The following is a 15,549-nucleotide window of genomic DNA, read 5'->3' on the forward strand; positions in this document are numbered from 1 at the left end:
CATCCCTCTCTTTTTTCACCCCCAGTAGCTTTGTGTGTGTGTGTGTGTGTGTGTGTGTGTGTGTGTGTGTGTGTGTTTTTGGTTGGATCTTAATTTCAACCCCTCCCTGAGCTTGTCCGTGCACCCCTCCACGCCAGAAACCTTCCTGGGTTGCTGAGTGAGCGAGGAAAAGGATGGAGGACAGGTGGCATGGTGGTGATGGTGGTGGTGCCTGGTTTTAATGAGGAGCCTGTTTGTTAAGTCCACTCAGGGAGGCTGTGCAAGTGTTTAGCATTTGCTCTCTAATTAGGAAAGCTAAACAGTCCCTATTGCTGAGGATCAACCATTAGGGGGGAGAGGAGGCACTCAGGGTGGCTGTGCACGGGATGCAGATTGCTGGGCCGAGGAAGAGGAAGAGGAGGAGGGAGAGGAGGAGGGTAAAGAAAGAAACAATCAAATGTGGAGTTATTGTCATTGCAAACAATAGACTCACAGACGAGAATCGACTTCCACAGTCATAGCAATGATGAAGAAAGCAATCACAGCAGTGTGCCAGCAGGTACTACAGTATGTGAGGGGAAACTCATCAAGCACGGCCAAGTCACTGCAAGGAGTCCACCTAGTGGTTTGTAACAGAATTGCAGCAGAACATCACGTTATTTGTCTAAATAGAAGGGGAGAACGGCGAAGGTATGGACCACTTCATCTTCTCCCCGATGTGCAATTTACAACGCTGTGCGGTCCAAGCAGGAGGAACTTTTAAGGGAAGATGATCCACTTCATCCTGAGTGTGTGTGGGCGGGGAAAAAAACACGTTTCCCGAGCCTTAGCAGCAGCACAGGGAGAGCCATAGTGACGGTGTTGACAGGGAAAACAGCGCCATTCTGCCACAGCTCTTTTTATCCACACAATAAATGCCTCCCTGATTACCCCATTCCCCGACGCAGACTGCTGTTAAAGTGCAAGAAGAAACGAGCGCTTTTTACATTTTCATAACTCAATTTGGGGGAGAGAGGGATTGAAAAGAGAGATGTACAAGTGTGTATATGTGTGTGTGTGTGTGTGTGTGTGTGTGTGTCTTGTAATCAGCTTTCTTTGTCTGCATCCATTTCACTTTGAGTAAAACTGTGTCACTGATGATAGTATTCATGTAAGCTCTGGCTTTCAAATAGTCGTACCGACTTAATTAATTCTTTGTTTTTTGGTATTAAAGTTGGCAACAATTGCGGCTCAATATCCAACTTTACAAAGATATATTTTACTCAAAATCAACACATGTCCATGAATGTGTAAGTGTTAAACAAATTGGCCTTTATTTGCTAGATATAATGCAGTATCACTTTTATTATATAAATTATTAATATTGCAAATTTAACTCTTTGGTAACGATTGCTTTTTTCAGTTGACTAGATGGTTTTTTTTTTCTTTCGATGACGTCGATGATTGGCAGGAAGCAACGATGGAGAAATCGGAGACCGAAATCAGAAATGCGCCAAAACATGGAGAAAAAACCGACGTTGACAAACTGCGTCTTTTGCGGTTAAATAAAGGTAACGCATCGCGATATGTCACAATATACGCTATCGCAATACTCGGCATATCGCAAAAGGTTTAAAAATCGTTTTGTATCGTGATAACATTGTACCGCCCCTACTCCATATATATCTGAACAAAAGAATAATAAGAGAAAAAGAATTTACGACGACGTATGTATTTATGTCTTGCAAAGAATTGATACTGGCTGATTCCAGCGGTGTAATTCTAGTTACAAGCGAGGTTAAATGTGATAAACACCTGCATGTTACAGTACGGCTGCCCATGCACATGTAAATACTACTGATGTTGTCTTCATCTGGACTAAAACTGCGTTTCGTTGTGTAAAACTGTGTTGCAAAATGACAATAAATGACCTTTAAATCTTTGAATAAATGTCCTGTCCCACGCTAGCAGTTTCCTCCTTACAGTGTAGTCTATTCAAACAGTGATCTCCTCAAGCACTGTACAGGACTCTGTAACGTGCATTTGTTATGCGCGCTAATGTGCATTCACAGTCCGTGTCTTTCGATCTAAATGGGATTAGATGCGAAGACATTTATTTCTTGTTGTGTACTGGATAAGCTGAGATGTAACTTATGTACACAGCTCATGTCTCTTTCCCACGATAGCAATATTACAGTGAGGGTAGCATCCCCCCTTCTCCCCCCTGTAATAGGCTCCCTTATCTGTTTCTTCTCTATTACTTTCACCCAGCCTCTCTCTCTCTCTCTCCCTTGTTTCAGTCTTTTATCCATCTCCTTCTGCTGACTCTCAAATGCTTCAGGTTGTATCCGTCTATGTGTCTGTCTCCTCTCCTCCCTCTCCTCCCTCCCCTCCTTCACTCTCCCAGACAGTTGACTGGTATGGCGACACCAGACTGCATGTATTTTTAGCGCAGCCACAGATGGGGCCATGGCAGCATGTCAGAGACCAGAATGTTCTTTATCTCAGCTGTCAGACCGTTCCCCGGGACCAAAATGGATCATGTCCACTAGGTAGGGGAAAGGGGGGTGGGGGCTTTTCTTCAAATTGAGGTTTTAATTGTGTCTTTTGGCGTGGCGGAATAACTGTCGAGGGCACAAATGGAAGGTGGCGAAAGGAAATGCTCACAGTTGCTGCGTCAGCTCCTCTGTAGGAGCTCTGTTTAAACCTGTGATCAAGCTGAGGCCATATCAGTACATATTGTATAAAAAGATACATTTTCCAACATAGACTATCCTCCAAACGCACATTAAGGTTCAAGATAAAACACTAAACATGCACTGGGAGTATCCATTTGATTCCCTAACCTTCAAACACCTTCAAACATTGGACCACAGAGACCTGGAAGCCTTTTTTCTTTACTGCAGAGGGAGTTGAAAAATATGCTGCAGACTACGACTGGGGGTCAAGTGGTGGACTTCACAGTTTGGAGTCTGCTGAGACTGTTCTCTGGCAGCGTTCACACACTCTAGCAGCAAAGCGGCTGTCCACGTGAATATCAAGGAGGGGTGGGAGAGAGACGAGGAGGGGATGCTGACAGATGGGAGGGAGAGGGAGATGGTCTGTGGGGCGAAGGAGTCAGAAATGATCCCGAGTTCGGTTTGTTAGGCTGTCAGGTTGTGTTCAGGTGATCGTATTCAGCAGGTGTGGGAAGTTTTGAGGGATTTTTTTTTGCTATATCTTAATTTCCATGACAAACACAGTATTTAGAAGAGTTTCGATGGTTCTAGTTCCCACACTGTGTACTGAGTTCTACTCACATTGTGGATTTTAAAGTATGGTGGCATTATTATTATTATTAAAAGAAACAGTGCATTAATCCGTCTCTCAATAGCCCCGGGCCCATTTGTTCCTAAAGCCTAAATCTTTAAAAAAGAAAAACGTCTCTAATTTGGCTAATTTATTTCCCAAAACAGCTGTGCGCTGTAGTTTTTTTTTTACCAAAAGTGACTCAAACAGGAGTAAATAGTGCACAAATTAAGTGAAAATGTAAGATTTTAATCCAAAATGCGGTCTGAGCTTGGATGTTGTCTTGTGCTGGAAACAATTGATGATCAATATCTCCTCTAATTGATATTTTTTTCCCTGAATGAAGCATTTCCCCAGTAGCACAGGGAGGGGGGGGGGGGTTCAGGTCAATAATGTGTCTTTCAACGAGGAGCTCTAATCAAGCCTGAAGGTCTCCTTCTGAATCTTGTTGCATTTCTGAGCCTCATTTCCATTCCCCGTATCTCAAGGCAAGGTAAAACAGTCCCAAGGTATACGAGCAAAGGCTCTATATTTTGTGGCCTTCACCTGCAGCTCGGTCAATTGATATGGAAATGACGGGCGGCCGAGTTCTTCTAACAGAAGGGAAATAATGGAGCATAAACAAAAACAAAAAGCAGAGAGGTGAACAAAAGATTGACAGTGATGACTGTGGCAAATCTGGTACTTTGGGCGATCTAATTGTCAGCTTCATTTGCACTTTTCAAAGACAAGGTTACACAAGTCATCAAGATGGGGAGCAGAGAAGGACAGCAAGACAAAATCCTGCATATAAGCAGCTCAATATATTCTTGCATAAAGTCGAGCGAAGTGTTGAAGGTTCGGAAAAACTTTGGAAAGCATTTTTATCAAATGACATTTTTAAAACAGGCTTTAAAAGATTAATATTGTTTCTCAAGCTTGTGTGCCCTGCGTCACAATAGATTGTGTATGCAAAGATGTACTCTTGTGGGAATCTATTGAAGTGAGACTAAAAGATTCAGTCCATAGCATAGTTTAATTAGGACTCTGTTTTGACGAGTTTTTTTACTAAGTTTGGACCAGAGAGAATCAGGATGAAACATGGGAGAGAAGCAGTTGAGGCATATTAACAAAGAGAGAACAGTGATCACAGGCCTTCAGAGGACGTATCCCATTGCACTCTCTCTTTTAAACATCTTGCTGCCACAACAATGTAGTCTTCCTCTCCATTGTGCCGCTCATTTAAAATGGGGAGATTACAGGGCTGCCGCAGCTCTCTGCAGTAAGTGAGAATGTGGAACACCTGCAGTGAGACTCAGCAGCGTGCCAATCAATACCAGCCCCATGTTCTGTGGGACTACAGTAATTATCACCATCCACAGGAATGATGTTGTTTGGGGTTCGCAGAGGGTCAAGAGCAGATTGGTGGCCAGCGTGTGTACAAATCAAATCAAAATCTAATTTATTTATATAGCCCAATATCACAAATTACACATTTGTCCTTCATTAGTGGCAACCTGCAAGATGAGAGACACGGAAACTCCGGGGATGCTGAGTTAGTAATATGCATTTAAGGGACATGAATGCATACAGATAGAGAGGGAGAGGATGAGAAGAGAGGTGTCAGCCCCCCAGCAGTCTAAGCCTATAGCAGCATAACTAGGGGCTGGTCCAAGGCAAGCCTAAGCCAGCCCTAACTATAAGCTTTACAACCGTGTTCCACCCTGGGATCGTGAATCTGTTTGTTTGGAAATCATTATAATTGAACATTGTTTTTCTCCAAAGTGCCACACATCATGCATTAGAACACAGATATATCCTAAAGCGACTTTACGTAGGACTCTGTATTTTTTGCGATTTGGAAGCCAATCTCGCAGGAGATGGTACCAACCGCTAACCAAAGTTACTTAGGGCAAGAACAGATGTTCGAGTGGCAATAACAGAGACACCATTGTACCTGTTATAAGTCAGTGTAGCATCAAAATGATTTTGAAATGGTTTTCTTGAGGTAAAATAGTAACATAATGTTGCTTTAAAGTACAAAAAAAAGCACAAGGACTGCATCCATCAATTAGAGGAAACATGTACGTGTTGACCTACACAGTAGCTAAAATATGGCAAAATAAGTGAAGAGTACAGCATTCTCATTGCCTTGTAATCAAACACATACTTTTCTTTTCTACAATAAAATAATATTCTTCGGCACCTTTGTTTTTATAAAAGATGGAAATCCGAATTTTGCAAATCAAAAAAAAGGAGGAAAAAGTTTCACTGTCTACAGATGGAGTTAATATTTAAAAAGTGTCTGAATTTAGATTTTTGGATTTGATAGTGAATCACATTTAATTCCCAATGCTTTCTGCTCGAACTCCAAAATCATCTCCTGAACTCAAAAAATGGTGTCTTCTAAAAACAACACAAACTCCAGTATCTTTTAAATTTCACATATGAGAATCTCTAAAGCTCTTTTAGTTTTTCTCCAAGATAAACAAGACCACGTGGACATTTCAGCATGTAGACGACGTGTGTGCCTGCTGCAGTGTATGTGCATTTGTAAAGTATTTGGTGTTGGGTTAGTGCACAGTGGCCTCAGCAGAAAAAGTCTGATTGATTATGCAACCTTTGGAAACATTCAAGTGGATGAGCTAATGTCTGATATTAGACCATCACGGCTCCAAGGGGAACATTGTGTACTGAAGTCAGCTATTGTTGCAGGTTGAGCTCTAATCTGTTTGCATACAAAACCTCCATGTCAAGCAGTCTCTGATAGATAAACATAAGGGCATGGACCACCATTTGATTTCCTCGGCTTCATCTTTGCATCAAAGCAATCTTTCCCATATCCGTCTCTGACTGTGTTATTAGTTCATTACATTTATAAGATAGCTAGTTAAACTGTGTCTCATTGAGCAGGTACACAATTTAACAGCTTTTCCTCAAAATAAATACATTATGTTTTAAGTGTCTGCCATGTTAGTTGCTATGCAAAATATAGTTTTACATTCAAGATATACAAATAAACCGATAATACATGATGTATTGTTACTTAAAACTACCCAACAGTATATCAGTATATAGAGTAGTCAGACCATGTATCAGAATATGAGAGTTTTCTAGTCTAATACGTTTTTACAATCTTTTCACTTTAGTTTTATGCATTTTTTGCACGGGGCTTTTTACTATATCGCCTTAAAACGGCAGGTAAAGGAATTATATTGAGAAATAATAACTCGTTTTTAAAAATCAGTGACAATGGGAATAGTCAAGGTTTACTTACTATGTACATACACAATATGAGAGACTTTTTTTGTCTCTGTCTTTGTTTTCCTTTATCCATTATTATTAGTCTATTAGTATATCATTAGTATTCATTCTTATTATTTCACTTTTTTGTCTGGTGGGGATAACCGAATAATATTTTTTTGTCTTTCCTTTGTGTCTTTGTTAATTTAATCATATTCAAAGGATTTCTTCCACTACCACAGAAAATGTATCCATTTTTTGTGGGCTGCAGTACCTCCTCAACATCAGCAGGTGGCAGCCGCGCGCTAGCTAATGCTAAAATCCCCCTCAGGAAAATATAAAGACGAAGAAGATTTAACATCAACAACAGTGCAGGACTAGCAGAGGTAACGTTACCAATCTATCAATGTTTGTACCGTACATATTTATTCTAATTCTCGATAATAAATATAAATGAAATATTTCGAATCCATCAAGGGTTATATTGTGGTTCTACGACTCTAGTTGCACAAGCAAATGTAAGCCGTTAGCTTTAGCGGTGTGGCTAAGCTAACACGAAGCTGCAACGAGCTAAGCTGTCATTATTTCATGCGCGTGTGGGTGTATGTAGCCTTGCACAAGAGGCTTACTCCGTTATGTAGCGTAATATTCTGTGATAATATCGATAGCTTACTATTTTTAGCAATAACGGTACTTCTTTTACACTCGCCTTTTCTCTCTCTTGCGACTTATATCGCCTCATCTCTCTGCAGATATTTTTTTTCTGGCCCAGATATTTAGCAGTGCAGCAGTGACAAAACTGTCAAAATGGACACAAGAGCCTGGAGGAATCCATATCACGACTATGATGGGAACCCAGCGTCCACACAGGCGTTGTTTGACTGCCAGGGAAAGGTAATGCATAAATAATGTATGTGTGTGCATGGGATCCTCGTACAAATAACCGTTATAATTTAACATTTTCTCTACCTTCAGCTCACAGCAGAGTTTGCCCAGCGGCTGAGCAGCAAGATCAGCGAGCTGTTAGCTGTCATGGAGAATGGGCTGAAGTCTGCAGACCCAAGAGATTGCACCAGTTACACCGGCTGGGCAGGTGATGACACCATTACACATCAAGTATAAGTGACCTCTTATGGTCTGAGTGCAAGGAATTCCATTCATGTGGCTTTAATGTTAAGAAATATGATTGTGACCCTTTTTTTTGCCTTGTAGATTACACTGAAAATGATTATTAATGCTAATTAGATTTTTGATGATAATTTATTTAACAAACTCAAGGTCATACTCGACATTAAAAAAAACAGGATTTGCTGAGGCGTTAGCAACACGTTTCCATCAGGTTAATATGTTACTGTGTTTGCAGCAGAATATATCAAATATAAGAGTTATTGTATTTACGGCTGCAGCTAATGACGACTAGAGCAGCAGCTATCAGTCCATCAGTGGGAAAAACGATTACTATTAATTGTTAAAATAATTTTATTATGTACAAATATGGAGATTTTCTCTGTTTTATATTAAGTTAATATCTTAGGACTAGTAAAACAAGACATTTCTAGATGTTTTTCACTTTGTGAACATGAGATTGTCGCTCTTAAAACCAGAGAAGTAAGTCTCAAACTCGTTCCAAAGACGATGATGTGAAACTGATTTTGTGAACCAAAAAAAAATCTATTTTATTATTATACCCAAATAAGCTTTATTCTATTGGAATATTCTGTTGTAAAAACAGAAAATGTGCCCATATACTCTGTGTGATCTCTAACATTAGCAATTCATTGTCTATGGAGCAGTTCCACACTTCATGACATCACAAATTTGACTTTTATCACTCTAGTTTTTGGATTTGGGAAAGAGATGTTCAGGTTTAGTAATATTTTGGACTCTTAAGCCATAGAAATACATGTAAGAATTTTGAAAATGGGCGTAGTTCCCCTTATTAATAAATAATTAATCCCTAATCAAAAAATGTAAATGTTCTGCCTATTGATTAATAGACCTTAGTCTGGGTTGCACCCACAAGGATTCATTATAAAACCCGATTTAAGACATGTTGCATCAAACTTTAAAACTAGTTTAAGATGAACATCTGTTTAGTTTTTACTCTAAACTTTAGATTAAATAAGATTCTGTTGCAGCAAAACTTTAAACTCAAATTGTGATCCAGTATTAACTTTACACTTCCACTTGAGGAGGTTTAAAAGTGACTTTTCCCGCTCATTCTTCAGTGTCGTGAACGTATTCGATTGATGATTCGATCGTTCTGTGTGCTCCAAAGTGTGCGGCCGTTCTGAAGCGGGGAAACATTTCCCAGAGTTCACAGCGGTAACGTGCATCTGTCTGTCCACAGGCATCGCTCTGCTTTATCTGCACCTCCACAACGTGTTCAGGGACACCTCTTTACTTCAGCGGGCTCTAGAATACGTGAGCCGCAGTCTGAAGTGTTTGACCCGGCGCCATGACGTCACCTTCCTATGCGGGGACGCCGGGCCCCTGGCTATAGCTGCTGTGGTGTACCATCGCCTGCAGAGGGTGCAAGAGACTGACGAGTGCATCAACAGGTCAGTCAACGACACTTACATAGTCACATACATATGTCATTCAAGAATGCCACTGTAGGTTTTTAGGCTTTCTTTGCCAGACACAGGATATTGCAAACGGAGCTATCAAATGTAGTGGTGGTTTGTGTACTGTACGTATTAAGAATATGCAGTTTATGTAGTTTGAAAAGGTGTTATTATTTTATAGGTTGTTGCCGTTGACTCGGGCAAATAGGAATAAGATAAAAACGGGACTTTGTCCGTTCTTAAAGTGGCGTATTTAACATATTTAACAAATATTTAGTGCGTCCGCCCCGTGATCTGCTCCAAAGTTAGCGGCTCCTCTGTGCCCCGTGCTACAGCCTTCCGCCAAGTTTTATGAAAAATGTGCAAGTAGGTAATAATTATTATAATGTGTCACATTTTCTGAACAAAAGAAGGTAGCAGCAGCAGTTACACTCTAATGCTGCTTCCACTGAACTCCTTTATCTGTGACCGGAGCATTGCTCCGATCACAGTGGGTGCACATCACTCCTGATCCACTTTAATTGACGGCCAAAGGGTTGTGATATTTATTATGCTTTTAATTGCACACAGTTATCGGCCATCATGCGTTCGTTTCTTCAATAGTTGGGTCGTGGCTAAAGGTCATCCTGACTCGTGACCTCTGTGACTCTGCTGCTCCCCCAGACTGCTGCAGTTTCACCAGAACGTGGTGAAAGGAGTCGGCGGCCTGCCTGACGAGCTGCTTTACGGGCGGATGGGTTACCTCTACTCCCTCGTCTTCATCAACCAGCAGCTCGGGCAGGACAGGATCCCACTGCAGTACATCCAGCAGGTGGGTACCAAACATGGCGCGGCGAAAGAAAAAAAGGGGAAATGCAATGTTTAGGAGTGTTTTGTGAGGCGGGATTTGTGTTGTTTGCCCCTCTCAGATCAGTGAGTCCGTGCTGGTGTCCGGCGAGCACCTCAGCAGGAAATTCCGCGTCCAGAACCACAGCCCTCTGATGTACGAGTGGTACCAGGAGCAGTACGTCGGCGCCGCCCACGGCCTGGCGGGCATCTACTACTACCTCATGCAGGTAAATCCAAGTTGTGGTTGCCAGAGCAATAATATAAAATAAAGAAGAGAAGCAACTCTTCACCTCTTTGAGGAACCAGAACCAGTGAATATTTGGCATTTTTGCCTGGTGACATGTTTTTCATACATTTCAAAGCCTTTTTTTAAAGCACTTGTAAATATAAATGCAACGCTTCAGAAAACGGGGTGTGAAACAAAAGTTCAGCTAAGAAATAAACAGAATAATGCGTGTTTTACACTGAATATTCTACCTGCTGCAGTTAATTAATGTGTTGCCCAAACATCCTCTCTCAACACGTTCTCATCCTCTCCCTCACAGCCAGGCTTCGTCTGCGTGGAGGAGTACGTACATAGGCTGGTGAAGCCCAGCGTGGACCACGTCTGCCGCCTCAAGTTCCCCACAGGGAACTACCCTCCCTGCATCGGGGACGACCGGGACCTGCTGGTGCACTGGTGCCACGGATCCCCAGGGGTGGTGTACATGCTCCTGCAGGCATACAGGGTAAACACCGTGTCATTAGCTTCTTAGCTTATATCAGCAACAAAAAGGTCATGGAGTTTAGAGGATACAGAGAGTCAGAGGGCCACCTTGTGGTGAAGAATCTAGTGACGAATCCTTCCACTTTTTTTTATCTCCCAGGCCTTTGGAGTACCCCAGTACCTGGAGGACGCCCTGCAGTGCGGGGAGGTGGTGTGGCATTGCGGCTTGCTGAAGAAGGGCTACGGGCTGTGTCACGGTGCGGCGGGTAACGCCTACACCTTCCTGGCCCTCTACCGGCTAACGCAGGACCCCAAGCACCTTTACAGAGCCTGCATGGTGAGTTGACACGGAAAGAGACGTTATGATTAGACGCTACGCCTCATTCACACAGTGCAGCAGCCATTCAAGGGATCAAACGACGGCTCATATTAATTGTGGCACTCCTGCAATGGATCCATCTTAATTAGTGTCCAAATACTCGATTAACGCCGCAGCCGTTTGACAGAGAGGCATTATGATCGCGAGTTGTTTAGGTAGAAATTAAGATTTATTTTAACATGCGCAACGCAAGCCCCCTTTTGTCAGGAAATGACAACATTTCTTCCCAAATAAATCATTTTCCATATCGCCATTTAGTAACACAAAAAAATTGATTAACTGAAGAAAAAAATAAAATACAATTTAATTAAATCCATTAAATTCCTCTTTAGAGGTTTGAAAGCTTCTAACGGCGTAAGAAATAGAAGAGGTAATTTAATATTCCTTTTAATTTCTTAGCCTTTAATTTAGTCTTTCCTTGGCTTTCTGTGACTTTGATGCAAGATGTGAAAGTCGTATTAAAATACATCCAATCATAGCACAGTTGGCCCTTTGCCAGATTTACAATCGAACATTATTATTCCAGAAATCTGGGCGGTGGGGAGGGGGGGAATGTGAGCGGCAGCGCCTTTTATGTTTATTGACAATAGGTTGGTGGCTGTCGCTGCGAGTCGGCGTCAAAGCGAGCCGAGCGGGGCTGGTAGCGAGCTCCTCTTTTGGATGCACTCCAGGTGGCACGAGTCCCACGTGTACTATCATTAATATGAATCTATTCATAGCGGATGGAAATAGACTCTTCAGATGTCTTGCCTAAGCTCTGTTACATGCTCCCAGCGCAACAGAGTGACATCGTGGTCTTAATGTGATACCTCGACAGATGCTCGGGTTTCACTGAGAGGAGCACAATTTTTTAGCAGTTGTTGACATTGCTCGCTATCCTCCCGGGGCGGTTCAGCTCCAGTCCACTGTTGTGATGGAACGGGAATGTTATTGTAACACTGCCTCTCTCTCTCTCTCTCTCTCTCTCTCTCTCTCTCCAGTTTGCTGACTGGTGCATGAACTACGGCAAACATGGATGCCGAACACCCGACACTCCCTTCTCCCTTTTTGAAGGTAATATGTGACGACATGTCCCAAAATATCCTGTTGTTGTTTTTAATGTTTAAATAGAATTGGACCAATTTGTTTAACCTCCTCCCACTCTTTCTAGTTATGAATCTGATTATTTACATTGTGTTTTGGTTGGGCGCCTATTCAAATTTGAAAGTTTACAGTATAAGGGCTTTAATCATCACTATTTTTGGCTTGATACCATTAGTTACACAGATTTGGTGTGAGACTTGATTTAAAATGTCACCAAAAACTTAAAAAAAACACAATAGAAAAATCTATTCTGCGATTTTTCTTTCAAAAACTTGAAAAACAAAGAATTGCATTTTTAGGCGATTTGGAGCGGCGAGCACTTCTGCTCTAGAAACTGCTCCGAAACCCCCATCACGCTTTCAATAAACCTAAGAAAGCCATACATCCTCTGAATTCCGTCGGTCTGCAGTTAGTGGTTGTAAAGTTTCACGAGGCTGTGATTATCCCAGAGCTCGCAACCGCTCCTTTTACACGACGAGGTCAAGTTTCAAAAAAAGGGTCTCGCTACAATGTAATGGCGACTACTAAGGGAGTAACATCATCACTCGTGAATATAATTGGACTCATTGAATCCACGAGAGTCTCAGCTTTCCAGTCATATCCGATGCATGCAGACATTTTCAAATGCATATATATATATTTTTTTTATGGGCTAATACAACACATTTATACTGCATGCAAAACACTATATATCAGAAGATTAGCATAAAGTAAGCATGTCTGTAAAGGGGAGACTCGTGGGATGATATGGTTATTTAGTTTTTATATATCAGTTCCTTTTACTCTACTTTTTTAATTTTTTTATTTAATTTTTTATACTTATAAAACATCAGAAACTGCCCTGCAATAAATATCAGTTTTCTGTCACATTTCATAAAGATTGCAGCAGTTGTTTGAATGCCGTATGCAACACTAGTGCATCATATTTCAATGCATATTTGGATTCTTTTTAAATTGTAGTAAAACTACAGCATCAAAAATGACTATTAACCAACCAACACTGTATAACATGGGGTAATATGTTCCGTACGCCGTTTGTCCTGTGTCATATTGTGTCCGTTTTTCACTCTTACCGTCGACTCACCGCGTCACTTCCTGTTTTCAGGCATGGCCGGTACCATCTACTTCTTGGCCGACATTCTGCAGCCAATGAAAGCGAGGTTCCCAGCCTTTGAGGTGTAAACGTTTCCCCCACAGGTAGTCCTCCCCACCCACACTGTGGGAAAATATAAGAAGGAGAAGACCCACACTTTTTGCTCTCTTTCACACTCATGCATGAAAACACTACATTCACAACAATTGACATTGTGCCATGTTTTTCCTGCTCTTCTCTCCCGGGAACTTTACATGTTATTAACAGGATGAATCCTATACTCGCATCTCAAACTACATAATTGTCTCAAAGATATGTCAAAGGTGAGAGCTTGCCTCGCTTTTTGTTCCTTTTTTTTGTGTATAAATTAAATTCTTGCTTTAAAAACTGTGGCTGTTGCTCAGATTGTGACGTATTTTGAGGGTTTCACAAAAAAAAAAAAAAAGGAAGGAAACGAATTTTCTGGCTGTCAAAACATAAAATAAAATTGTGGTTTAAAAAAAAAAAAGAAAAAAAAAAACTAAAATGTGTTTTAACACTTAACAACTGTATTTCTATTATTCTGTAAGCTTGATATGTTAAAACAAGGAAATTGATGCTTTAGTTTGCTTTTCTGTTTTCTTTTACAGAGTCAACAGCAAAGTTAGTAACAATGCACTAAATATAATACAGTACAAGCTGTGCCATGTGTTAAGGGATCAACCCCGGAGTGTAAACTGTTGCCTGTCCTTTGCACTGTCTGAGCAATAAACCATGTGTCTTTTTACAGCTGTCGCTCTGTAGTGAATTTCAGTACCTCCCTGCTCTTTTTTTGGTGTCCTTATGCAGCAGCAAGGAAAAGCCACAAGGGGGCGTCAGAGAGTCTGCAGCCTGTGTGAATTAATACGAGGCCATTAACCTCCACCTGGAAAAATGAAGAACATTCACCTTGGTCTCTTCATAGGTTATATTCATAGGTCACATTTTATGCTAATCGGGTTTAATTGTCTTTATTTTAACCAGGCAGGCTCATCCAGATTTTAAATAAACATCCATAGCAACACACCCAGTGAAACAAACTACTCAACTACACAATAAAGAAATAATTTAAAGCATCATTTAAAAAAAAAAAAAAAAAAAAACTTTTTGATAACTCAGATGCTCCTTATTTCCTGAACTGGGAATTCGGGGCGTTCATGATAAACAACAAGTGGATGCGTTTCATTTTTGGGAACTCATTTAATCCGACGGCACATGAATGCAGCATGAACGCCTCTTGTCTCGCAGCGTCAACTAAAGCGATGACTAATTTGTGTGTCCGCGCCGCGATTCGGAAACCGCTTCCACTTCCACCGAGTGTCATAAAAATCAAGCGGGGTTCTTTTTCCTGTAATCCTGCTGACTGACGTGCAGTTCATTCCATTTAAAAGGCTCATTGCGTCATCTGCTTTGACATAATTATGTAAGGGATTGTCTTTTTTTTAAACCCTGAGATAAAACCTGAACGCAGGAGACGTAAACATTTGACATCTCTCATTGTAAACGCAAAATAAGCCACATGTCCCAGTGACAAGTGTCTCAAATCCTCTGTTCCCTTTCCTCTGGGCTACTTGGTTGAACTGGTCTCCATTCCAAATAAGGCTCATGTAACACTCCTGAAAACTAAGCGACGACACAATGCCACCGCTCTTTTTTTAAGCCCACTAGCCCGTGCTTCTTTATGACCCGACGCCAGCTGGGGCCTCGAAGGGGTCTGCTGGGTGGCGCGGGGTGGTTACTGTACCGCAGAGTCTCGAGGAGCAGGAGCGCTCATTTTCTCCACAGATCCGGCGCCCCGGCGTAGGAGAAACCCAACACCTCCATGGAGTAAAAATAGAGCTCATCTGTCCAGGGGCGTGGTCGCTGTGGGTCACTCACAGTCTCACAAAAAAAAAAAAGCCTCTAACTCCTTCTGCTCTTTAGATGCAGGAAATAACAGTCATTGCAGTGTGGCAGCATGCATACAGCAGCTAGTTACACTATCGGTGAACTACCTAACCCTGTGCACGCTGCCTCTGTGTGTATTTGCATTACTTCCTCTCGGCTGTGTCTTTAGAAACCTTTTATTCCACCCATGTTGTCTTCTTCTGTTTTGTTTTGTCCCCTTTTTGTTTTCTGTCATTTGTCTTACTCTGTATAATCTTTTTTTTTTTTTTTTTTTTTTTTTGGGCTGTTTCTGTGTCCCATGTATTTGTCTTTACTTGCTGTGTAATCACTTAATTGCATAATTAAAAAGAAAAAATAACCACACGCTCACAATTTTACTTTTTTTGAGTTTGCAGCCAAATATCTCTTGTGCACGGCAACAAAATCAAGTACGGTCCTCATAATTAATATTATTTATCTTGAGTGAATAATGGTCTGACTGTCTATTAACTGATACATTAGTGTTTATTTTATATAGATT

General features: G+C 41.3%; 1 protein-coding gene across 1 annotated transcript; it reads left to right on the forward strand.

Annotated features, from left to right (window-relative positions):
* The first annotated feature begins 6,741 nt into the window (after window positions 1-6,741).
* On the forward strand, window positions 6,742-14,256 carry lancl1 (LanC antibiotic synthetase component C-like 1 (bacterial)). Its single transcript, XM_029444772.1, has 10 exons — window positions 6,742-6,854; window positions 7,221-7,362; window positions 7,444-7,561; window positions 8,819-9,029; window positions 9,699-9,846; window positions 9,944-10,090; window positions 10,409-10,591; window positions 10,730-10,906; window positions 11,929-12,001; window positions 13,137-14,256. Exons 2-10 carry the CDS (start codon window positions 7,276-7,278, stop codon window positions 13,211-13,213), a joined length of 1,221 nt encoding a protein of 406 aa, XP_029300632.1. The 5' UTR covers window positions 6,742-6,854; window positions 7,221-7,275; the 3' UTR covers window positions 13,214-14,256.
* Window positions 14,257-15,549: the final 1,293 nt, after the last annotated feature.

The sequence above is a fragment of the Cottoperca gobio genome, chromosome 2 (genome assembly GCF_900634415.1).
Source record: "Cottoperca gobio chromosome 2, fCotGob3.1, whole genome shotgun sequence".
Taxonomy (NCBI): Eukaryota; Metazoa; Chordata; class Actinopteri; order Perciformes; family Bovichtidae; genus Cottoperca; species Cottoperca gobio.